This window comes from Micromys minutus, assembly GCF_963924665.1.
Source record: "Micromys minutus genome assembly, chromosome: X".
NCBI lineage: Eukaryota > Metazoa > Chordata > Mammalia > Rodentia > Muridae > Micromys > Micromys minutus.
In genome coordinates this window covers 115288435-115313432 of record NC_137970.1, presented here as the reverse complement: position 1 = coordinate 115313432, position 24998 = coordinate 115288435, and the positions used below count along the sequence as shown (strand labels likewise).

The window sequence follows — 24998 nt, the reverse complement described above, 5'->3', positions numbered from 1 at the left end:
TACCATATGGCTTCACATCAGTTACTTGAAGCCTACAGAAGGGTCTATTTTGATTCACAATTCAAAGGAATATGGTCCATCATCCAAGAGAGGCATGCACTGGGAGTGGGTTGGTTGTTGGACCCTATGACAGAGTTAGTGGGGAAATGCCAATGTTTCCTAAGTTTTGTCCTTCTTCTCCCTTAATTATGTAGTTAGGGAACCTACTACATGGCTATATCCATTGTAGTAAATGTTAAAATAGAAGGCTTATCTCTTTATCGCCCACTCGGTCTCACTCCATGGACGTTGCTCTAGTGTGAAGCCAACCACATAGACTCTGTCACTCCATCTACAAGCTACACTTTTCTCGAGATTCCCTTCCCAGGCGGTTCACTCTGTCTGCCATGCTGGTTTTGTCCCGGGTGGACAGCCCTGGCATGTTTCTTTCCACTACAGCCCAGCACAAACATTACTCCAAGGCCTGGTAACTTTTTATACAGGTTTATATATTCAGTTTTCAATCTACAAACCTTTTATACAATAAGATTACATCCAACAGACAAAGACACAAACTGCCCTTCTATATGAAATAAAATGACCTACAGAAACCCTTAAAATATTCATATCACCAATTAAGTCCACCTAGATCCAGGTCTGCTTTCTCCGGCTCCATCTTGATTTTTCCCTCTCCAATCTCTGTTCCTCTTCTATTTTCCTACCTTTTCTCTGCCTACCTCTTCACTGTCCAATCGACTTAACATAAATCTACGTATATACACCCACATTCAGAGTGAGTCTTCTCTCCTTAGTAACACTTTTCTGGAAATACCTTTACAGACATGTCTGAAAGTGTTACCTAGGTGATTCTAAATCAGTCATCTTTTATGCCAAAAAGATAATGACAACTGTGTTTTACCTCAAGTGACTCTCATATAGTGGCAATACCATATATTCTTGAAACAAACAGTAGTTTAAACCAAATAAAAGAGTTTTCTCACTAAACTATAATACAAAGTAACAATCAATTTTTATCTGGGCGTGATATTATACAACTGTAACCCAAGCATTTGGGAGGCAGAAATGGTCAGTGTTAGGTCAACAGATACTATCTCTGTAGCGATTAATAACGTCTTCTAACCTGTCTACTACTTTCCCTAAACTGCTAAACTCCTGTCAGAACCAATGTTGAGTGGAGTAAGAGGATTAGTTTCTGAATTTTGACTTATATCCTATTTAGTATTTTCACTAAACTGCTTAACTCAGAGTTGTTTCCCTTTAAAATTTTAAATATTTTTAAAATAGTCATTTCCTTTGTCTGTGGGTTGCTGTTTGTTTTCCTATCCATCTTCCCTACACTGAGAGTGTCCAGCCTTACTAAAGAATATTTCATATGAAATTGCCTCAGTGCATCTCTTTATGAAACCTAGAAAGAATTTTTATTATTGAATACTTATTGCCAGACATAATAGCACACACCTTTAGTTCCAGCACTCAGAAGGCAGAAGCAGGTAGAACTCTGTGAGTTCCAAGCTACCCTGGTCTACACAGTGAGTTTCAGGACAGCCAGAGCTACATAGTGAGACAATGTCTTGAAATAAACAAAAACAAGAAAGAAAGAAAGAAAGAAAGAAAGAAAGAAAGAAAGAAAGAAAGAAAGAAAGAAAGAACGAAAGAAAGAAACAAAGAAAGAAAGAAAGGGAGGAAGGAAGGAAGGAAGGAAGGAAAGAAAGAAAGAAAGAAGGAAGGGGTGAAGGAAGAAAGAAAAATAAATAAAAGAAAGAGAAAATTTATTAAGTCTAGCATAGGATACCTAGCTAAACCTTGTCTCAAAAAATCATAAACAACAAAAAACAAAACCAAGAAATACCAGCAGCCAGATAAGGCATACAGACCTGTAATACCATAATTATAGAGGCTAAAGCAAGATGATTGCTTTGAGTTCAGGCTAGTCTGGACTACAAGGCAAAACCTAGTCTCAAAATAATAACAATGAACTCAGATATCAGTATGGACTTTACAGAGTATCAAAAAGTGAAGCAGAGGGGGCGGAGGCATCTCAGGAGTTAAGAGGTTTTGTTGCTTTTGCAGAGAAACTGAGTTAATTTCCCAGCACGGTAGTTCACATCACTTTTAACTAATTCCAATGATCTGACATTCTCTTCTGAATGCAATGGGCTCCTTCATGCACCAGGTGCACATGCATTCTCAGGGAACTTACATAAAATAAGCAATAAATAAATGGATTTTTAAAACAATGAAACAGAGCTGGGGTCATAACTTAATTGGTCAACTACTTGCCTAGTATACACAAGGCCCTAGGCTAGATGCCAGGCACCTCACAAACTGGATGCAATAGCACATGTGTATAATCCCACCACTCCGGAGATAAAGTCAGGAGGACCAGACGTTCAAAATCATCTTCAACTATATAATGAGTTTGAGGCCAGCCTGGTATGAATGAGACCCTGTGTATACATGCATGCACATACATGCTTAAGTACATAAATAAGTAAATAAAGAAATGAATTAATAAATGACAAAAATAAACATAATATTAAAAATCAAATACAAAATGCCATCTGAAAGCTCCATCACTAGAGAAGATAAATCAGAGCTTTTATTGAGAGTTCTGTACTTTAGGGAACACCCAGTTGTTGTTGATGGACTAAGAAATAAGTAAGGTAGGCACTCCTGAAAGAGATATAGAACCTAGTGATCTAGCGTTTAAAGAGAAAAGAAGAAAGCTAAGCTGCTACCTGATAACACACACATAAATGGTCCACAGAATCAATTCCACCCTTTTGTTACTGTTCCATTCTTTTTAGCTAAATTTATTTGGATAACAATGTTAAAATAGCAACAGGCTGGGTAGGCTAAGACTCCCAGTGATGGTAGTGAGTTAAACTTCTTGTGGATGCCTGGGGTCATTTAGAAACAAGCTTGTATCACAGTAAAGTATAACAGGTATTAATGACAGGAGATTGCTCAGCAGTCAAGAAATGACAGTTACCAGAGAAATTACTTAATTATTAATTATGTCTTACAGCTGAGCAAAAGTTGAGACATTGCCAATTACAGTCTTAGTAGCGTTCTGTAGGAGAAGAGCTAATTAGGTTTTTGTGAGGAATGACAAGACCAGTGTGTCTTTGAAGTCCAGTGTTCCATCTGGTTGCCTGGGTGATTCTGGGCAATCTATATGGATACACACACCAGCGAATACAGCTGTTCTCTAAATTCTAATGAAATGTACCATGTAAGTACTTATTTGATGGGTTTAAGCTTTCTTTTGTCACTGAATGTGCTAGGCTTATGCCAGAATGGATTAGAAAGATTTTCATAAAGCAACTGATTAGAGGAGCATGCTATAGGGAGACCAGAATAAGAGGGAAGGAGGGATTGACAAGTAAAAGGCAGGGCAATTGGTGCAGAAGAAATTAAGGCCCTCGCTTCCCAGGCAACTCTGGTTTGTGTCAAGTCGACAAAAAGCTAAACAAAACAAAAAAACACCTAAACAGTACACTCTACTTCTTGAAACTATTAACACATTGGAGCATGGTGATTGGAGTAACCTGAATTTATGTTCCCAAGTCCTAGTCACACAGATTTGGTACCAGAAAAAAAACTTGTATTCACTGTGAAGTAAAAACTGTGCTTTACATCAGCAAGTAAATACTTCTAGAAATCATCAAATTCTTGGATAAAGATGTCAGATCTCATTCTTCTATTCATAAGGAGAGGGCTGGAGAAGAACCCTGAGCAGTTCAGGGTCACAGAAAGGTTGTGTTTAAATGGTGGCAGGCAAAGTTTCAAGAAAATGGAGTAGATACCTGCTGAGGGATAGCTGCCTGTCCACCCAATTCCCTTTTCTTTTCTTCTTTCTGTTCCTCTGCTCTGTGAGCTGTCTTTTAAAGGAACTTCCTAGTTTACTAGAGGATACCAGTAGAGACTAAATGCCTCTCAGGTAAGACATAGTCTGCTCATAATAAAAATAAATGTTATTTCACCTGTCTGTACATAAAATCTCATATCCCTGGCAGTATCCCGTCATCTAGTAGAAGGGACACTACCATCTTTCATGTGGCTCGGTTACTAGAACCGTGGCTATGGAAAGTGAGGGAATGAAGAAAGGGCAGACACACAGAGACACAAGTACAATGAAGCTGAGATCAGGTGCTGCTCTCTGAGTACTGAAGGAACCCGGAACCTCAGTGTGTTTAGTAGGTAAAGCACAGAGGGAGGGTTTGGCTAGTCTCAGTAGGAGATCTCTGTAGGGAAGAGTAATTTCAGGCTTTAAACATCCCAGAGGAGGAAGCTAGAATTGCTCTTGTTTTCACACACTAATCAATCATTCATAAACTCCTATACTCAGATTCCTGATGAAAGCTTTGTCATTCCTCTTGAGCCTGACCCATATAGGTGATGGCTCTGTCAATTTATCACTGGCCAACTGATCGTGGAGTCCTCGACTGGCCTTGCTAGTGTCTCAATACACGGTAACTCAGGACTTCATCCACTTAGCGATGGTCGCCATAGTATAATGTGCAATAGGGTCTGTGTGGGATCTGAGGACATGCTAAGTTGATAAGCAAAAGACCCGCACTCTTGTCATACTGCTGTCCTTCCCTTGGGTCATACCTGTTGTCACTTGAGTTACCTATAACCAAATGACTGGAAAGAAACGAGAAACAAAACAGATTCATATGAAATTTGCATAGGTGTGTTTGCACTCTCTGAGAGGACACTGAGAGATGCCGCAGCCCTGCGGCCCCAGCACAGCCCCACCACAAAGTACCCTTGGGCAACAAGTGGGAAGGGACATATCTAGGTAGCAAATCTAGATTTCTAGCATACCTAGGAAAGAGAGCCTGAGGTTTACCCATTCCTCCATCATTGTGTTGACCAGGGATTTAGTACAAGTTTTAAAATAGTACTCCTGGAAAACTAAATTATATTTGCTTTAAAATAGCATGCAAAAATAATAAAAACTAAGGCCAGGTGTGGTAGCACATGGTTGTAATTCCAGCACTAGGCAGGGAAATCAGGGGAGTTACAAGTTCACAATCAGTTTGGGTTACACTTGGTTTTAGCCAAAAGGCAGAGAAGAAATCAGTTTGAGCTACAAAGTATATTTGAGGCCCCATCTCAAGCAAAATCATATATACATATTTTTTTAACCAGGAGCAATTTAATAAGTCACTCAGTGCTCTCATCTTCACATGGGACAAATAAGGTCCAGAATGTAAGTTGCACAAGAAGCAACTAGTTCACAGCTAAAATTGATACCTCTTAGCTAGCTTAGGGTCGTTCCTCAGCAGCACATGGATCTCTATTAGTTCCTTTGTCAAAATTTCCTGAGCTTTACCGGTGTGCTGTGCTCTTCCCGTAAAAACAGGGACTAAGGTAAATGAGAAATCTATGATTCTGGTTTACATATAAATTCCCACAGCCCACACCTTTAAAGGGCTCATATATTTGTTCTCTTTTGTTTGTGTTACTGTTTTTGTGAATACTCGTGTATTCACAGTTATCCTGTGACAAGAAATAAATAGAGCCAAAATGGCAAATTCTTTAGCAAGTAGGGCAAGCTAAATACTTGCTTAAGTGTGCCAATTGGAATTACAAACGTTAGCAATTGAGCCAGTAAGAACTATACAAGTTAAAATAAAACAGACACCAATAGAGATATCAATTAACTCAAGGTTGGGTTTGATTGTTACGGGGAGTTTGCATCTCTATCACTGCTGGGAAAAGAGCCATTTTAAATGGATTTTGATGGCATTCTGCCTGAATCTTAGTACTTCGGTGATGGCTTGGATGAGATAAAATTTGAATTAATTGATCAGGAACACTAGATGTACAATCTGCTATTATTTTAAAACAACAGAATGTGGTGAAAATAGAACTGAAAAATCCCCGTGGTATGTTAATTTTTAGCTCTGTTCCTCAATTTCTATTATATTTTTTTATGAAGCTCCATCATCTTTTCCAATTGCTTGTTCCCCTACAAATTACACATTTTCTGAAGACCAAGATTACTTCTTCTCATGCATCCTCTTCACGCAAAACACAAGATTCCTTCTCTTCTTAGACAGCATTTTCTTGTCTTCGGAAAGAAATGCTCACCCTTCTCTTCTCAAATATGTGTCTTGCTTCCTCCACTTCCTCGGATATTTAGCTTTTCTACAGAGTTCTCTGTCTTTAGGAGCATTTCTTTCTTGTGTTTTGCTGGAATTAGAGACAAGGTCTCATCACATAATTGAGGCTAGCCTTGAACTCATCATGGTGTTCAGGATGACTTTAAATTGCCTTCTTGCCTCATTCTGCCCAGTGCTGTGACTATAAATATGTGCCAGCATGTCTGGCTTGTCTTTTTGTGTTTAAACATGTATATATGTACCCTTAGTTTGGAACATAGTTAAATCTAATGGATTTCATAGCTACTATACAACATTTTGTTCCCTTCTCTCTTTTTTTAAAAGATTTATTTATTATATATGTCTGAAGACACAGTAGCTGTCTTCAGACACACCAGAAGAGGGCATCAGATCCCATTACAGATGGTTGTGAGCCACCATGTGGTTGCTGGGAATTAAACTCAGGACCTCTGGAAGCACAGTCAGTGCTCTTAACCGAGGAGTCACCTCTCCACCCCCCCCCCTTTTTTCTTTCTTTTAACCATCAAACTTTGCAAATGAACAGTTTATACCCATAAACTCCTAAAATCTAGATTCTAGTCCAACCACCAATGAAACTGTTCTCTTAAAGCTCATATATGATTTCTGAAACATTAAATAAGATTATACTTCTCAATTCTTATTTTCTGTGGCCAGGAATAAAATCTTGAAATTCACAGCATACTAAACACACCAAACTCTAATACCAAGTATTTTCATGTATACTAGGCACTTTTATTTGAGCATTGTTGCTGTTTCAACATAGTTAAAATGAGTTCATAATTTTCTTCACTGGTGTTTCCTCTGAATGACTTTCTTATGTACAGCAAATAGAACTTCTGGAAAATCAGGGATCATATCTCTCATGATCATAGCTATTTCCATTACATTACTTTGGTATAGTCAATATTCAAAACCATTTGTTGAAATAAGTAATAAATGAACATCATTATCTACCAAGGAAGCTTCAACTTCCTAGAATAATTTTGAATTCACTCCTTTTCTCTGACCTGTATATTATATCACTGGTCAAATATCACCAATTATGTCTCCAAAATGTTAGTATCATGGATTTTCAATCGGTTTAAACTTGTTGACTCCTTTCTTTGCTATTTTTTAACTAGGACTTTGGTCAAGGTTCATAACACATTAGCTTCTTCATCTACAAAATGGAGGGTAATAGCTGTACTTACCTTTAACAGATTAGTAAGTACAAAATGGATAATTTGTATAATGCATGCTGCAGTATGACATATAGCAAGAACTCAAGAAAGGAGAGCTATTAAAATTGTGCAGGTCCATACTACCCCAGGGGACATTCACTTACTGCTTGTCTTTTCTTGAAATGTTCTTTATTTCTTTCTGTTCACTCAAAAAGCTACCTATATTTTAAATTGTTATGTTTGAAAGTAATAGATATTTAAAAGCTGAACTGACTTCAAAGGCTTACAAATAAAAGGTCAGACTCTTGTTTCACCTTTACCACCTTCTGATCTGCATTTCTAGAGTAGTAACTTCTAGTAATCTAGCTGCTTTAGTTACATAGTTCCCCATAAAATCCTTGTGTCTGTATCTTAACTTTAGGCCATTGTGAACAAATGGCTTGAGAAAAACAACTTTTAAGAAGGGGGGGGTTGACTCGCAGTTTCAGAGGTTTCTGCCCCGGTCAGTACACTCTACTGCTAAGGGCCTGAAGACATGGCCAAAAGGCGCTGAGGGAGGATGTGGTGGAACACAGCAGTTTTCTTCCTGCTGTACGGAAGAGGAAGATCAGGGACATCATACACTTCAAAGAAATTCTTATCCTCCAGTGACTTACATCCCCTAGTGACTTACTTCCGCCCACCAGATGCTAGCACTCACTACCTCCCAACAATGGCATCAACATTTGAGTTCATCCGTGGAAAGACCTTATGATTCTATCACCTCTTGATACCTAGATGTACTGACTTGGGACCATATCATCAACACATACATCTTTTGGGACGTAATTTATATCTAAACCAAAACTATTCGTATTTCTTGATCCCTTGATTATTGGGTAGTACTAGGTACCATTTCGGTATGGAATACAGAGATTTAGACGTCACACTGTACTGTTCTCTGAAAACTGTTCTGCCATCATCCTGTATCAGTAACTCATAGGCAGGCACTTTAACATTGTACTGTCTCCCTCCTCCTGATGGAATAGTTGAATGGTTTTGGTTATGTAAATTTTATCACTTCGAGCCAAGTCAAATTTTATTATGAGTTATTTATTTTCCAAAACAATTTTCTGTTTTCTTTTGGATTTAAAAATTAGGTTTTTAAATTTTTTTTTAGTTTCTTCTGTTTTCTTCCAGAAATTCATCATTAATTTCTTACTACATTTGTTATAGGGCTATAAGTCCTTTCTTTTTAATTCTATTTCCTATATATATAGCCAAACACATCAGATAATCAGATTTTTTCCTGTAGAACATTTTTTGTTAATCTTTTTACTTTTCTTTGGTCTCTTTAGTTTGACACATACTGCTTGCTTTGTATTTCCATTCATTTATCATCCAGAGAATTCTCTTCTTTTTCTTTTATGTTCATACCTGTCTTCCGAGTTCCATGTCCTCTTTGCTTTCTATTCTTATTTGATGGAATGTATATTCCATGGAGTCTCTACAGTAGCTTCCTAAAAACTGGAGGTTCAAATTTTATAACATTAGGATGTAACAGGACAACACTTGTGTATCTGCCATGATGCCCTAGATTTGATCACCAATAAAATACACAGACATAGAGATAAGTAAACAGACAGACAGACAGATAGACAGACAGACAGACAGACAGACAGACACACACACACACACACACACACACACAGAGAGAGAGAGAGAGAGAGAGAGAGAGAGAGAGAGAGAGAGAGAGAGAGAAACATTTACTCCTCCTCAGTGTGTAGTCATAGTCATTGTTCCTCCAGACATGTCTATTTATATTACATAGTGAAGTATTTTTACTTTTGAATTTTTCTTGTTTCTCTGGGTTGAGATGCTTTCTTGCTTCCTGACCCTGTCTTTTTAATGAGCATTTTTCTAATACATATATTCCTTCGTTTTGAAAGCAAAACCTTTAGATCATCCTCAACCACTTTAGACTTGTGCCATTCTCTATGTTTATGAACCTCATCTGTCAGTATCCTAGGATGTAATTAATATAGGGTATTTGTACCACAATAATAGGGAGCCCCAATGGCATCTAAAGAAATTTCATTTAAGCTAAGAATGTCATTAATTGCTAAGTCAAGTAAAAGCATTTCAGCAAAGATGGTTGCCTATGTGAATGTTATTGGGGGAGAGGGAAACTCCATTAAGTAGAGCCTGGTAAGTCAGAGGGATAGTTGCTTACTTGAGGCTAGAAAAGAGAGTAGAGGCCAGAGAATTCAAAATCTTATAGGTGATATTTGGGAGGATTCTGGCTTTTGTTTTATTTTGACACAGGGTCTCTGTAGCCCAGATTGTCCTTGAACCTGAGGTGATCTTCTTGCCTCATCCTCCCTAGGACTAAGATTACAAGCAGGAACCACCTTTATGGGAGCGGTTTTATCTATTTCCCAGAGATTTGGAGGGTTGTCATGTGAACAGTAATTTGGGAAGGATCAACAGGACAAATAATATGAAAAAATTTGGTCTTAACCATCAAGGCCAGCCTTGCAAATGAGAACATTTTGCATATGTGAAAATTAGCTTAGGAGATGGATGTGAAAGCTCAGCATATGCAGCTGAAATTCTTCAACTTGTTGATAATGGGCAATTTAAATTCAGAAGTAACAGTTTCACTTTTTTCTCCTTTAATTTTTTTTTGGAACTAAATAGAAGTAATTAATTGTCCTTTGCCATTTACTTTTGGCTGATTTACTGTATTCCTTTTTTTATTTCATTCATAAGGGGGCTGGCCTGCTGAACCACAGGGTCTGTTCTGCATTCCTTCTGGTATTCTTTCAAAGTAGGAGGTCAGAAGGTGCAAAAGGCATGGGGGTGAAGACAGAGAAGGGCTCCAAGTGCTTTGCATAGAAATGGGGCAACTCCTCTGAATCACTTGGCTTCAAGTTTTATCTCTAGTCAAGTTTAGAAGAGGTTAGACTCCCGAATTACTTCTGTTGCACTCAGCTGACACTCTGGAATAGTTGGCATTATGTCCCAGGGCTGGGACAGTGTCAGCAGGAGGAAGGTAGTTTCTATAGCTCTGTGTGTGGGACTGGCTGAAGGACACTGCTGGCTGACGGTCTGCTTTTCATAGCCAGCCACGACACCTAGGCTTTCTTTGGAAACTGTGAAGAGGCACTGAAAGAACAAAGATAATTTCTTCCTGCCTTGAAAGAAAATCACAAAGGAGTGAATCTATGGGATGTTTACCAGAGCAACTCTAATTTTGAGTTGAACTTGAGGTATAGAAAAAAATTGCTTTTGCATAAATCTCATGTTTTGGTAAGCACAGTTTGATTGGTTTGGAATTGCATTTTTATGGTGAAGCAAATTACTCAGGACTCAGGAGTATAGGTGTGCTGCGATAAATTAGAATGACAAAGAGATAGTGGAATTCTAATAACAAATGAAATGTGAGCAATGATTTTTACTATGTCCCGAGGGCTCTTAAAATCACCACTTTTAAAGCTTCGGTAAAATTAAAGTTTTTTTTTTTTGAATGTCTATTTTTTTTAGAAGTCTATCTGCATAAATCTATAAGCAGAGTGTATTTTCTTCCATATGTTTAATAAAACTAGGTATGAAAAAATTATTTACTAGTAAAAACTTCCATTCCAAACTGTCTGAAATAGTTTCCCACTATTTATTTTGTCGAAAGGTTTACTTTTTAAAAATAGATTCTAGACTTCTTTCTGGATTGCTATCAAACTTGGGGGTTACAATCTGTGACTCAAGGCAGATTTGACCACCTATCATATCATCAATAAGCCAGTTAAAAGAGTCAAGTTAAAAGTATAAAGCAGAAAAATATATAGTCAATGTGGTCACATTGATAAAGGACGAAGACATCCAGTGGCAGCTCCCTCTAATACCTTTCCCCAAAGGACATGTACATCAAAACAGTCTCAGGTAAAGTATGGTCCCACCTAATATTGGCCTACCACATTATCGTCTGGACTTTAGTCTCATATTGTACGATGGTCTGAAAAATTGTTAGAAATGTGTAAAATCTTTTTCTCTGGACAAGTTCCCCTCTCTGGCAGGGAGCAGAGCCTTTTCTTTACTAAGTATGGGATTCCCCTGTAAATTTCTATTCCATTGGGATCCATTGTTTCAACAATGTGATATATAGTCAGACTGAAAGACATTAGTGTCTCTTCAGAATATCTTCATTTCTGCCAGGCATATTACAGAGTGGTAATAGCCTCCTACACTTCCCCATCCCAGTATTCAGAACAGTGTCCCTGACATAAAAATTATTCAACAAATAATCAGTAGATGAAATGAGGATTGTATCTGTGTCAATAAAAGTAAAGTCAGAAAAAAAAAAAAAAAAAAAAAAAAGCACAACTCTACTTAAAAGCCTTGGAGCAGAGAGCTCAATATTATATGTGTTGGTATCCTACTATCTAAGTAATACAAATGCAAGATATTTTTTTTTTACAAATTCTTTGACAAGTGTGGGGAAACAGAAAGTCAGAGCAGGGAAAGTAGAAAAGGTGGACTTTACCTCTAGGCAGTTAGGGCCATTCAGGAACTAATTTAAATATCTTGCATTTGCACTTTATTGTGGCTGGGCCCCTACTAGACCACAGAAACAAGGTCAAACTTCATAGCTTGTTTCTGTGGATGCTTAGGGTATTTAGCTTTCATTTGTAATGCCCCGCCCACATGTGTCCTGGATCCTGCCTTGACAGAGTGGCTGTGTTCTTTTTCTTAGGTTTCACTGTACTTTCCAACTTACCTCTCCTTCTCTACCCTGGACCTTGTTCGCTGGGCTCCTCCAAAGCCTTCTAACATTACTAGGCCTGGGTTAATCTCCAGCAACTCTGTTTATAGGTTTGACCCAATGAAAATTTCATGGTTTTCAGGAGCGTTTTCCTGGATCCTTTGTAAAGACACTATCCACTCCCATTTCCTTTGGCATTAAAAATCATTACATTCTAACATGTAAGTTTCACATGTTTGTAGCTTGTAACTTCACTTCGGCCAGCGTACTGGGGAGGTCTTTTAATACATTGTTGTTTCCAGCTTCTAGAAAAAAAAACACTATACAGTAAATGTTTGAGGAAATCAAACTATCCTTCAAGGGGTAAATGGGGAGTGCCCTGGCCTCCTCACTATAAAAGTCCTTCAGGAGTTCACATTAGGTTAAGAGACTAGCTGAGCTCAGTCTTTCTAGGCTGGCGAGAGAACATGTCTCTCTGTACAGAACTCCCTTTACCTACTTTTAAAATATGATTAAAGAAAAAATTGAAAGTTCTCAGCTCACAGCCCAGGGCCTGGCCTCAGAGGGTGGTGGAAAAGAGGGAAGGGGCGGAGAGAACTGTCCAGGCTCAAGAGAATCTTGACCAAGCTTTCGTTTTTTTTTTTTTTTTTTTTTGTTTTTTGTTTTTTTTTTTTTTTTTTTTTTTGTAAGTTTTAAACTTTTGTGTTTTGCAGTTGTTAAGTTAGCAAGTTGACGGCCTGTAGGATTTCTTGCGGCGTAAATGTTGAGTTCTGGGAAAGTTTTTCAGCATTCGGGGCTTTATGTAATTTCTCCTCCTCATCACGTTTCCCCACAGCTAGGAATCTACCCAGTGTTTCTGATTTCCACACGCAGCTGGTAGGGGGAACCCTGGTTTAGCCAAAAAGTCTTAGCAGCTTCCCTCAGTAACATGGTGAGCAGACCAGAGTCGGGCATGTGGGGGAGCTCCCAGCCCACAGTACCAGCCCAAGAAAACTGTTGGACTACAACTCCCAGGCTGCACCGGGAGCATGGAAAAGGGCGGGCGATCGAGGAGAGGATGGCAGGGAAATCCCGCCCCGCTGCGCAGCACCAACGACACAAAGCCCGACTTTACAACCTCCTAGAGAAAGTGGAAGTAAGAGGGCTTAGGTGGGGTAGCCAGACGACAGAAAACGCCAAGCCAAAAAGCCCCAACCCAAACCCATACTACGAGGTGAAGACGGCTTAGGTGGGACCCCGAGAGGGGAGCGTCTGCCGTCCGTAGCCTAGGAGGGGGCGGCTTTTGTAACTACTCCCGCCGCCCGCGCCCTGCCGCGCCCCGCCCGCGCCAGGGTCTCCTCAGTCCTCGGCTAGTCCGGAGCCTTCCCTCAGAGAGCGGCCACTCCCGGGCAGGAAGCGGGCGCGCCCGGGAGCCTTGAGGCGGGCCACGCCAAGGCTCTTCTCAGCCAGAAGTGCTGGGCGGAAAGCGCGGGGCCGAGGAAGGACCGCGAGCGAAGCGGCGCAGCGGACGAGTTAGGGCCGGGGTGAGGGAGACCGTGGCTCCTCACAGACCCCTGGGAGTCGTGGCAGGCGGGACGCGCCCCGCTGAAGCTAGCGAGTGGGGCGTCGGGCGGGGGCTTAGCGGTAGGACGACTGTGAGGCGCTGGGTGCTGAGGCGGGCGCTGACAGCGAGCCCGGAGCGCTCCCCTCCGGCGGGGAGAGCCGCGGCCGCTCCGCCATCCCTCCCCCGCGCGCCGGGCTCGCTGCAAGGCGGGCTGCGGCGGGAGCGCCGGGCGGTGCAGGGGCCAGATAAGGGGAGCGACGGGGCCGCCGCCCCCGAGGCGGGCGGGCCGGGGCTGGGGGCGGGTCGCGGGGAGGGCGGGGCGGGGCGGCGAGCGCGCGGGCGGTTGGGCGGCCGGGGGCGGGGGCGCGCAGAGGCGAGGAGGGCAGGCGGCGGGCTGGCGGCGGGGCGGGCGAGCTAGCTGTCCGCTTTGCGCCGCGGGCCCACGCCGCAGTGTGTTTTGTGGACGGCGCCTTCCCAGACAGCCCAGTGGAGCCCAGCCTGGCAGCCCGCAGCCTCGGACGCGATGTTCCGCCGGACCCTCAACCGTTTGGTGAGTACACTTGCCGTGGCGCCACGCGTACCCCGGTGGCCGGCTCCCTGGCCCCCGCCGCTCCTTCGCAGTCACTGTGCGAGGGGACCAGTGGGACGCGCCAGTTCCCCTTCCCGGCCTCTGCCTTTTAACGGAAAGCGGGCGCTCCGGGTGGCCTGGGTGGGGAGGCAGGTGGGGCTCTAGGCTGTCCCACCCCTGCTCCAGGACATTTCAGCCGAAGCTTCCCCGGGGCTCTGAGGAACTCTGCCTCTAGACTGGGGATCGCCTCGGAGTGGCAGGCGCGCGGAACTCGGGGCGGGGGTCTCCCGGGGCGCGGGGGTCTCCCGGGGCGCGGGGGGGGGGCACTTAGTTTCCCAATTAGTGGAAGATGGCGTTGGATGATCGGGAAGGAAGCTTTCTTTTGTTTCCTCTGCCACGAACACGTGGAGGTAAACCTAGACCTGTCACTGTGGTCCAAAAGTAGAACTAGGGGGTTGAGAGACCTGGAGGCTAAACCAGGGTTCAGCCTCGCCCGGGCTCGGCCCCGTGGGCGGCCACTGACGAGAGGCCGGGCAAACTTTGAGCACTCAGCCTCTGAGCTCACCTTGAGGGCAAGAGAGAAAAATCGAGGGCTGTGGGCATGGTGGGCTGGGGCCAGCAGCGACCGCGGGAGGCTGCGCCAGCCTTGCAGAGCTTGGAGCTGAAGCTGTGCAGAGCACCCTTGAATCCAGACCTGGCAGCTGAACTTCTGGGGCCACCTTTCGCCTTTTCCAAGCCCCCCCCCCCACCAAGGGAATTGTATTTCTGTGGGGATTTTGGCACTGAGTTGGGATGGGGAGCAGATTTCTGGATGCTATTGACTTTTTGGATTAGCCTGTTTACTCAGAGGGTACTTTAAGAACTGAACAAAGTGGAGCAGTTTACTTACATGCTGTTTGTAGCAACTTCCCGAGTTTCCAGCAGAGGTGTAAGGGACTAGGATTTTCTTTCTGCCAGGGATGTTAAAGAAAGCCTTCATCCTAAAATTTGGATTTTTTTAACCCCCTGTAGTTAAGGGGAAAGAATGCAGAGTGATTCCCCTTCCATAATACTATATGAACTTGACAATTTGGTAACTTTGTGGAGTCACTTCTAATTAAGTCTTTGCTGACATGTTTTTTGTAGTTCAGATCAATTTGCTGTCATCCCCCCTCCAATATTTGAAACTTTCACAAATGTCCCCAGCTTGATCACACTTAATGCATCCCCTTTTAGGATATCAGCATAGCAGTACTGTTAAGATTTTTGCTAAATGTTTATTTCACTCAGAAACATGCAAAGGAAAGTGGAGGTGATTATTACCTGTGGCACTGAGCAGCAAAGGCTGTGCACATCAAGGATCTCGAGAGCCATGGTAAATGATTGTGTTGGATGCTTTGCTGAAGCAAGTGACTAAAATTTGTTATCACATTTACAGCCTAAGACTGTAAAAGAGCGTTGTACCTCCTAGTTCTGTTTCACATAGATTCCCGTGATTTTGAAGTGTTGTTTTGGGGGTGATAAAAAAAGGAAAGGTGACACGAAAGCTAATTGTAATGCTTAGCAAAAAGGTAGTCTTTCCACATGACACTCACACATTAGAGACTAACTGGTCTCCAGGTCATAGATGCTGACATCCCCATTTTTTAAGACTTTGGACATTTGGAACAAAAACCAGTGTTGATCCAAAAGCACTTCCCATTTGGTTTTCTTTTGCAGAGTAATCTGCATTGTATCTGTAAAATTAAGCAATGCTGGCCCACAAAGCTAGGGCATGCAGTACAATTTGCAGTGGTTGTTGAGGTGCCAGCCTGCTGGTACTTTGCATCTCTCCCAAGATTTCTGCAGAGACTCACTTTTGCTTATACTAAAGGGAGCTTTGACCTCATTGTTTCAACTGTGATGTCCAGCTGTTCACATTTTACTGCACAACCCTGACTGTGATAAGTCCTAGGAATTTGTTCCAGTGTCATAAGCTGGAAGGTTCTTAGGAGTTCTGTCTGAGCCCTAGGCCTAGAGAAAGGGATTAAACTGCAAATCATTGCACTGGATATACCATCAAACACTGTCAGAGTCTTACTACTAAAAAATGACATGAAATTTGGGGATTGGGGTGGTAACACTTTAAATCCTTTAGATTGATAAACTTGGCTATTGTCATCTACAAGGAGTGCATTGTTTTAGTAGCACACACATTAAAATCACTAGATCAGTAAATTAAAGATTTAACTGAAATCTTCAGACTTACACAGCTCAGTAGATATAGTCCAAGTTCCGTGTTATCCTTAAAATTGTTTTAATATTTTAGAGATCAGGTTATGATTTTTTTTTGAAATCAGTGATGCTGTTTTGGCAGTCATGTGCATCTGAAATTGACTTTAAATATTATATAAATTATAATAGTGTTGGTTACAGTTGCTGGTCATTGGACAGTAGAGAATGGCATGTTAAAAATGTTGCTTTCTTTGTATCTTAAGCCTGGTATAGGAGGTCAGAATCTTGTAGGAATCACATCATCTTCTGAATAGCTCTTGTTTGTTGAGTCATTTTTAAAATGTCATTTCTTTTTCTGAGCTCCTCTCATTTGGAGCTAAAAGAAATAGTGATTAATTAAAGACACTGCCATGGCATTACATCTTTGCCACTAATAATCGTTTTTTCTGGTGAATTACAACTTAAAAAAAATTAAGACAGTGTAAACTCAGTGACATTGAGTTCCCAATACTTGCTTACACCTTCCAAGTGCTGGGTTGTAGGTGTTTTTTACAACTGCCAGCGTCTGTCCTTTTGACAGCCTTTTGTGAGATTTTGCATGTTTGTTTGTTTTTAAAGAATTATCTAAAGAGTTATTTTATATATAGGAGTACACTGTAGCTGTCTTCAGACACACCAGAAAAGGGCATCAGATCTCATTAGGGATGGTTGTGAGCCACCGTGTGGTTGCTGGGAATTGAACTCAGGACCTCTGGAAGAGCTTAACTGCTGAGCCATCTCTTCAGCCCCCTGTTTTTGGTTATTGAGACAGGATCTCCTATATAGTTCCTGCTATCTGGGAACTCACTCTGTAGACCAAGTTGGCCTTGAATTCTGAAAACCATCAGGTTCTGCCTCTGGAGTCCTGGGATCAAAGGCATGGGCCACAAAACCTAGCTACTTTTTTTTTTTTTTTTTTTTTTTTTTTTTTGTAGATTGTCTAGTCTGGCTTTGAACCCTTTCCATTCCACTGCCTCAGCTAGTGCTGGGATTACAGACGAGTGCCACTATGCCTAGGTTTTGACAGTTTGGGGTAGACGATTAGGGGAGTTGGTAGTACAGCATTTTGGGAGTTAGGTCTGTGGGTTGTCTTAAGAGCATTACTTGTTCCTAGTCAACATATCCATATAAAAACAACCAACACGTAATAATAGTTTTGCCTGTTCAATTAATTTGCTTCACAGGAAAATTTAATTTGAAGTCTGGACTAGTTGAAATTTAAATTTCTGGGTCATGGACTTGGATTTCATCCTGTCTTTTAATAAAATTTGTAGTGATTTTAGGGATTTTATAGTCCTGTATTACGTTTTGTTATCCATAGGCTTAAAGGCTTATTGACAGTCTGTCATAAACTTTAGTTTATTAAATTATTTCTTGCTAAAGATTCAAATAAAATTTCCTAATAAAATAGATTAGGTGATTTTGTTGAGTATGTGCTGTCGATTGAATTTGTTGGAGGGATATTTGACAGTAAAGATCATCGATAATAAAGCTTGACAGTATTGTGGAAAATTCAAACTGCATTGTTTCTATAAAGAAAATGTCTTACCTGGGTTAGACTGGGTTAGACTGCACCAAGAAGAATGAAAATTTTAAATAAGGCTAAAAATGCAAAATAAAAATTAATGAAATATGTAGCTAATTTATTACTTTGAGTCTAGAGTAAGGGTATAAAACAGTATGTACAGAGACAAGAAAGTAATTCAGGTAACTGCTTTTTTTTTTTTTTTTGTTCCAGGAGCAAGAAGGTTTTCAACTTCTTGCGAAATTATAAGGGTGATTACAGTGGGTTTTTTAGTTTCATTTCCCTAATAAAGTTGCCTGACATTACTGAGTGTCAGACATACTGGTTTTATGTTACTGGGTTTTGAAATATGTCTGTATGTATGCATTGCAATACTTAACACAGATCTGTGCATATTGGCATCTACCAGATAGTTCTGACACTTGTGGGTCTGACAGTTGAACTGACCTAAAAGCAACCTTTTTACCATATTATATTCATTGTAATTACCAATGAATCTGTATGGCTTTCTAAGCTAGCATTTCTCCAATTGGGAAGAATTAATTCCTAATCCCTAGGGCATATGTTCTGTGTGATAAATTTTCTCAGATACTTGGAGAAGAATCCCCAATAGAGAAAAGGCTGTTTTAGACTGAAAGAAATGGGGGAAGGTAGCTTTTAACAGTCCACTTGACACTTACTAGATGTTTAATGAATAACTGTTGAAAATACAGCTTTTAAATGTTTCACATAGATAATTTTTACTTATGAGCAGTGATTTATAGTAAAATTCCATTGTTGTTTGGAGTGATTGAAGAATGGGGAGTTCTAGTTCATGGGGGTGGAGGATATACCAATTAGCTGTTCTCTAAGAATTACAGTATATGCATCAAATGCTGAAACTATACTGACTATAATGTACTCTTTTGTAGGTAGTTTAGCTATTTTTATGGTATTGGAAGTATTGTTTCACTCAACAAATACTAAACACCTACTATTGATGGACACTGTGATAGATCCTATTGTGAGCAATGCAGACAAATGCCTATCCTGAGATGCTTTATTTAATTTATAACTATAGCTATAGAGGGCATTATTACTGAACTTGTATACTTTGTGGTATCCCAGAAGATTTAATCCTCATGAATAAGTTAATGTTATATAATTATTATTAATGCTATATACTTATTATTTGTCTGAATATCAAAAATAGCTTATGTGATTTATTATTTTCCAGTGGCTTTAATGTCAGATAAAAATTTCATTGCAATTTGATACCTTTGTTATGCTTGGGAAATTGTTCTTTTGAAAATAGTTGCTAGGCTGAAACTTTTGCAAAGTGAGAAACATATTTAGGAGTGGTCTACTGCAACTTGGGGTGAAAAGATAAACCGGTAAGTCTCTTTTCTACCCTTCACCCTCCTCTCTTTGAAAGAGTCTTGTCAGGTAATCCTGGTTAGCCTATTAGCTCTGTACTTCTAGGCTAGTCTGAAACTTCTGAAATCTTCCTTCCTGGGCCTTCCAAGTGCTGAGATTACAGGCATGTACCACCATGTCTGACTTGAAATAACTCTCTATACAGACAAAAACCTTTTTCTCCAGAAGTATTTCTTTATTTATTTAAATGGTCCAAAACTGAGAGTGTTTCCTAAATGCCTTCAGTAAACATTTCTTATTTGTTGATTTTGTTTGTGTTATTGCTAAGTTTTTCATCCTCCACTTTTAAATATATTTATTTTTCAGTGTATGAAAGTTTTTGCCTTTCTATAGATACTGAGCCTGAATCTTCTGGAAAAGCAGTCAGAATCTTTGGGGAGAGGCGGATAAAAATTTATTTTAGTTTTTATGATGACAAAAAAAAATCTTATGTGTAAATCATCTATTGCAGAGCTTCCATCCAAATGCAGAAAAAATACCTGTTAGGCCCATTTCCAGATCAGGTAGTATTCCCATCTCTTTAGGCCTCTGCTCTGATCTGGTCCAGTCCAGTCCAGTCTGGCCCAATTCTGTCTGGTCCTGTTCTGTTCTTCTCTATATTTTTTTTAGAGAATAATTTATTTTATGTACAGGAGTATACTGTAGCTACCAGAAGAGGGCATCAAATCCCATTACAGGTGTTTGTGACCCACATGTGCTTGCTGGGAATTGAACTCAGGACCTCTGGAAGAACAGCTAGTGCTCTTAAACGCTGAGCCATCTCTCTAGTCCTCTTTCTTTCTATTTTGAGAGAGTGTCTAACTATGTAGCCCAGGGTGGCCTGGAAATCACTATGTAGACCAGGCTAGCTTTTAAATCATACAGATCTGCCTGATTTATGAGTGCTGGCATTAAAAGTATATGTCAGACTAACTGTTATCCAATATTTTCTAAATTTTATTGTTATTATTATGGGTGTCTTGCCTGCGTCTGTCTGTGTACCATGTGTGTGCCTGGTGCCCGTGGAAGCCAGAAGGAGTATTGGACCACCTCTCTGGGGGCAGTTTGGCCAGTGGTCCCTGGAAGAAACCTTTTGTCTTTAGAGAATTAGCTAGATTTGCCAATTTAAATAATGGTTTGTTGAGTGGAAAATGTCAAGGCTGGTTGCTTATCAACTATGGTTGATCAGTGCTTTCACAGACATAGAAGATGCAAAATAAACACATTTTTCCCTGATGTTTGAGTTTTCTGTACATGTGTAATGCTTTAAAACAGATAACTTCTGATGTCTGAAATCCCTGAGATGGGATGAATTCTCTGGTTGGATGAAAGAAGGTTCTGACTTTTCCAAGATAATTGGATGTGCTTCACAAGTTTATTTCTGCTCACCTAAGATTTATTTTCTCTCCTGATGTAAGTGAAGATCAGCAGTGATCATAAAGCAAATATATTAGTACAGCTGCAGCATATGTTAATACTACTGCAGATTAATGATGAATGAGTGTTCAGCACTGCAGATATGGAACAAGATGCCCTGTCCACATTGGCAGACAGCCCCTCAATTACTGCAGTGGATGGATAGATTGCCAGTTTGGCTGTCTTCTTCATTATAAAAGATGCAGTTTTGGGATGGTTTTAGACTAATAATATCTGCTTTAGGAAGTTGATTTGTATTTTTAATGTACAGACTATCATTGATATCGTATCGTGCCTTATACTTACAGTAGAATATGGGAGGGTTGAAGACGTCTACCTGTTTCAAGCAGTTATCCTTTGTTTCTTAGCACCTGTATTCCACATTATCTTGAAATATTAATGTGACAGTATCTCCCTAGTCTAGTCTTCTTCACCAATATAGTCTTGAAAAAACTAAAACAGTGTTCTTGACAATGATTTTACACTAGCACAGGTAAACGGTAGATGTTCAGTAAGTACTTGTGAATTGTTTTGAACTGAATTAATAACATAAGCTGAGTCTAATTATCAGTTGGAAAAGTAGCCACTAAAAGGCCTGTGTTTTGGACTAAGCTTTAAAAAAAGCAAATAGCAGAGGAAATAATATCCTTCTCATTGCTGTGGAGTGATGCCATGATCATGGCAAATCTTATAAAGTAAAACATTTAACTGGGGCTGGCTTACAGTTTCAGAGGTTCAGTCCATTATCATCATGGCTGGAAGCATGGTAGTATCCAGGTACACATGGTGCTGGAGAAGGAGCTGAGTGAGAGTTCTACATTTTGATCTGAAGATGGCCAGGAGGAGACTGTCTCTTGAATGAAACAAGGAGGAGGGACTCATCTACACTGGGTGGAGCTGTGCACAGTGGCACACTTCCTCATAAAAGGCCACACCTATTCCAACAAGGGCACATGTCCTAATAGTGCCTATGGGCCAAGCAGATTCAAACCACCACGATGCTACACTATTTTGAATGAGAAAAAAGAAAAAAAAAAAGAATTATGTGCCCCACTAGGTGGCCAGAAAAAAATTTGCCCTTTATTGAAACTATTTTTTCTATTCATCAGGAAGAAAACCTTTAAACCATTGCCTTTTCTTGGTATTTTATAAAACTGTAATTAATATACTATCTTCAACTTTTAAAAATCTGAGCACATTTGTATGCTTTTTGTTAACACATTTTCTACTTAAGCTAGCACATCAAATCTACTTTGAAGACTAAAGATGCAGTGTTAACGCTCGCAGAGCTTCATATTACTTTTGTTTGTTTTTGAGATGATAGGGTGTCTTTATAGCTCAGATGGACCTATACTCATTATTTGCCCAAGCTCACCTTGAACACTGAATCCTCCTGCTTTAGTGATGTATGTGCTACTATGCCCATCTGCTTTATGTCATTTTACTTACTGGTAACTGTAATTTATTTGGATTCAGGATAATCCTTAGAATTTAGTACTAAGACTATAAGGTAGCAAAAAGGTAGAACAGGTCAGGTATGGTGGTGAGTGCCTACAAACCCAGTGGAGGATGACAAACCCAACTTCAGCTATATACTGAGTTCTCGGATAGCCTAGGCCATAGGGATATCCTGTGTCAAATATCCAAAACTAGGAGCAGGGAGCAGAGGAAATGCAGATTATAAAGAATTTGCAGTTGTGTTGTGAAATAAATCTCAATCTTGATTGAAGGGTGCTGTGTAATATTGACATTGAAAGAAAATTACTTTCCCAAGGTCAGTAAGCTAATCAACATTGGAGTTGATTGAGTCTGTATCTGGTACTAATAGAAATGATACCTTTTCAATGCTTCTACAACCATGATTCCCAATAATGGATCATTTCTTTTCATATTGTTGACAGCATTCCTTGTTTGTCACTTGCAGAAGAGCAACCCTGCCGCCCCGCAGGTAGTAAATTGATGCACCCAGTGGGGGAGCCAGGAAGTATTGATGTTTCTGCCAGGTTAGCATCAACACTTGCTGCTTTCCTCTCTGGAGTATCACCAAGTTCGTGGATTCTATTTTGGACTTCTATAACTGCTCACATCTCCGTGTTCCGTATAAATGTCCATGTTTCCAACATTCATTTGCACCTTTCTCACATCTCATTCTATACATATCTTAGTTTATAGGCAGTGAATATAAAGATCCTTTTAGACAATATAATTCCACATAACAAGCACACTAATGAGTATTTTTATTGCAATAGCCCCCATATATAAATAAACATATATATGTATATGTATATGTATATATATATATATATATATATATATATATGAGAGAGAGAGAGAGAGAGAGAGAGAGAGAGAGAGAGAGAGAGAGAATTCTTGGACTAATAAATTTAAGGCAATATTTATAAATGTTATTTTATTTCAGGATGAGTTTTGAGTTGAACAATCTGAGAAATCCCCAGAAATATATTTCTGGTTAGCCTCAAGTTTCATGCTATTTTACTGTTGTAAAGAAAAAGTAACAATTTTGCAGCAATCTTGTAGATTACCAGGGAGCAGAAGCCAGTAGGGAACTGCCAGAAATAAATAACAGCTGGGTAGGAAAGATTATATAAGGTATTCCTGTTGCGTGAGCAGTGGGGATGTCCTTTAAGCTTCACAATTAATCTGCTTTGTGGCAAGGTGGATTAAGTTGTCTGTAGTATAGTACACAATTTCATTTTCTTCAGCTCATTTTCCTTTCATGTTAAAACAGGCTGGGGAGATGGCTCAGTGGACAGAAACACTTGATTAGTGCCTGAGTTCAGAACCCACAAAAACTCAGATTCAGTAGTTCAAGAGCCTGTAATCCAGCCAAGTGTGATGATACAAGCCTTTAATTCCAGCATTTAGGAGGCAGGCAGATCTCTAAGTTGGAAGCCAGCCTTGTCTACAAACCAAGTTCTAGGATAGCCAGGGCTATACAGAGGAATGCTGTTTCCAAACAAACAAACAAAAAGTCCATATTCTCAGAGCACCCCTCCCTACTGGAAGATTGGAGGCTGACCTTTGCTTAAGAGCACATTCTTTAGCATTTCTATTTCAGGTCCATTAGATAACAGGCTATGAATAGGTATTTAAGGATATAGTATTCTAAGAGTAGAGCAAGAATGATTTATTTTTTAATGACCAGTGTAGTATCGCTACTACTGGTGCCTCTTTCTCAAAACAGGCATTCTAGTCCAACTTAATACATTTTTTATATTTGTTGCCCTTCCAGTTTTTTATGATTTAATAGTACTATTTCCTGTCTAGTAGTACTAGCAATAAATGGAATAGCCATCTTTTATACTCCCCTTTTTTTCCTTCTCTCTCTCTCTCTCTCTCTCTCTGTGTGTGTGTGTGTGTGTGTGTATGTGTATGTGTGGTATACTCACTACACATGTGTGCAGGTGTATATGAAGACCAGAGATCAATATTGGGTGTTATTCTTTAGGAGCCATCCATGTTTTTTAGAGCCAGGGTCTTTCTCACTGGGACCCAGGGCTCATCAAGCACATCCCGCTGGTAGGCTGGGAGGCTGGCTCCAGGGATCTACCTGTCCCTACTTCCTTAGCACTGAGATTACAAGAATGTGTTGCTATACCTGGCTTTTCTCTTGAGTGCTGGTAGTCAAAGTGAAGTTCTACTGAGTAGATGGCAAGCACTTTCCTGGCTGAGCTTCCTCTTAGCCTCTCCCTTCCTTTTCATCCTCTTCAGTTACTCAGCAAACCCAATAGTTTCTATATCTGAAGGTACGTTTAATAGCTGTCCATTTCTTTTTCATGACTGATACCATCCAAGTCCAAGTTAGTGCTCTCATTTATCTGGACCACTGCAATAGATGATCTTACCCATTTCTGTACTCTTTAGTTATCCTCTGTAAACACCAGATGGGTATTTTACAAATAAATACCTCAAGGCCTTCAGTGACTTTACACTGCTTCCTGGATTTGCTGGAATTGTCCTCATTGTTCCTTGCATTTCTCATTGCCTTGTAAAAGTTGAGATAGAGATATAACTTAAATCAAAATTCAACATTTGTAGTATACATTTAAGTGGTTTTAAGTATAGTCAAATTATTGTACAGCCATTTAATTCCAGTACATTTCCACCATTTCAAAACTGAACTCTGGCTATTAGCTGTTACTCTTAATTCTCATTCCACACCCACCTCTGCTACTCCCAAATCTACTTTTTTTCTACCAGATTTGCCAAATCCAGACATTTCACATAATTGAAATGATATAA

General features: G+C 40.2%; 1 protein-coding gene across 1 annotated transcript in view; it reads left to right on the top strand.

Moving 5' to 3' along the window:
- The first annotated feature begins 14049 nt into the window (after window positions 1-14049).
- The window catches only part of ATP11C (ATPase phospholipid transporting 11C (ATP11C blood group)), a 186763-nt gene continuing 175814 nt past the window's right edge, over window positions 14050-24998 (top strand). The window contains exon 1 of the mRNA XM_080909665.1: window positions 14050-14149. Within this exon, the coding sequence (XP_080765791.1) occupies window positions 14123-14149 (27 nt within the window). The 5' untranslated portion in view covers window positions 14050-14122. The remainder of the gene's footprint in view (window positions 14150-24998) is intronic.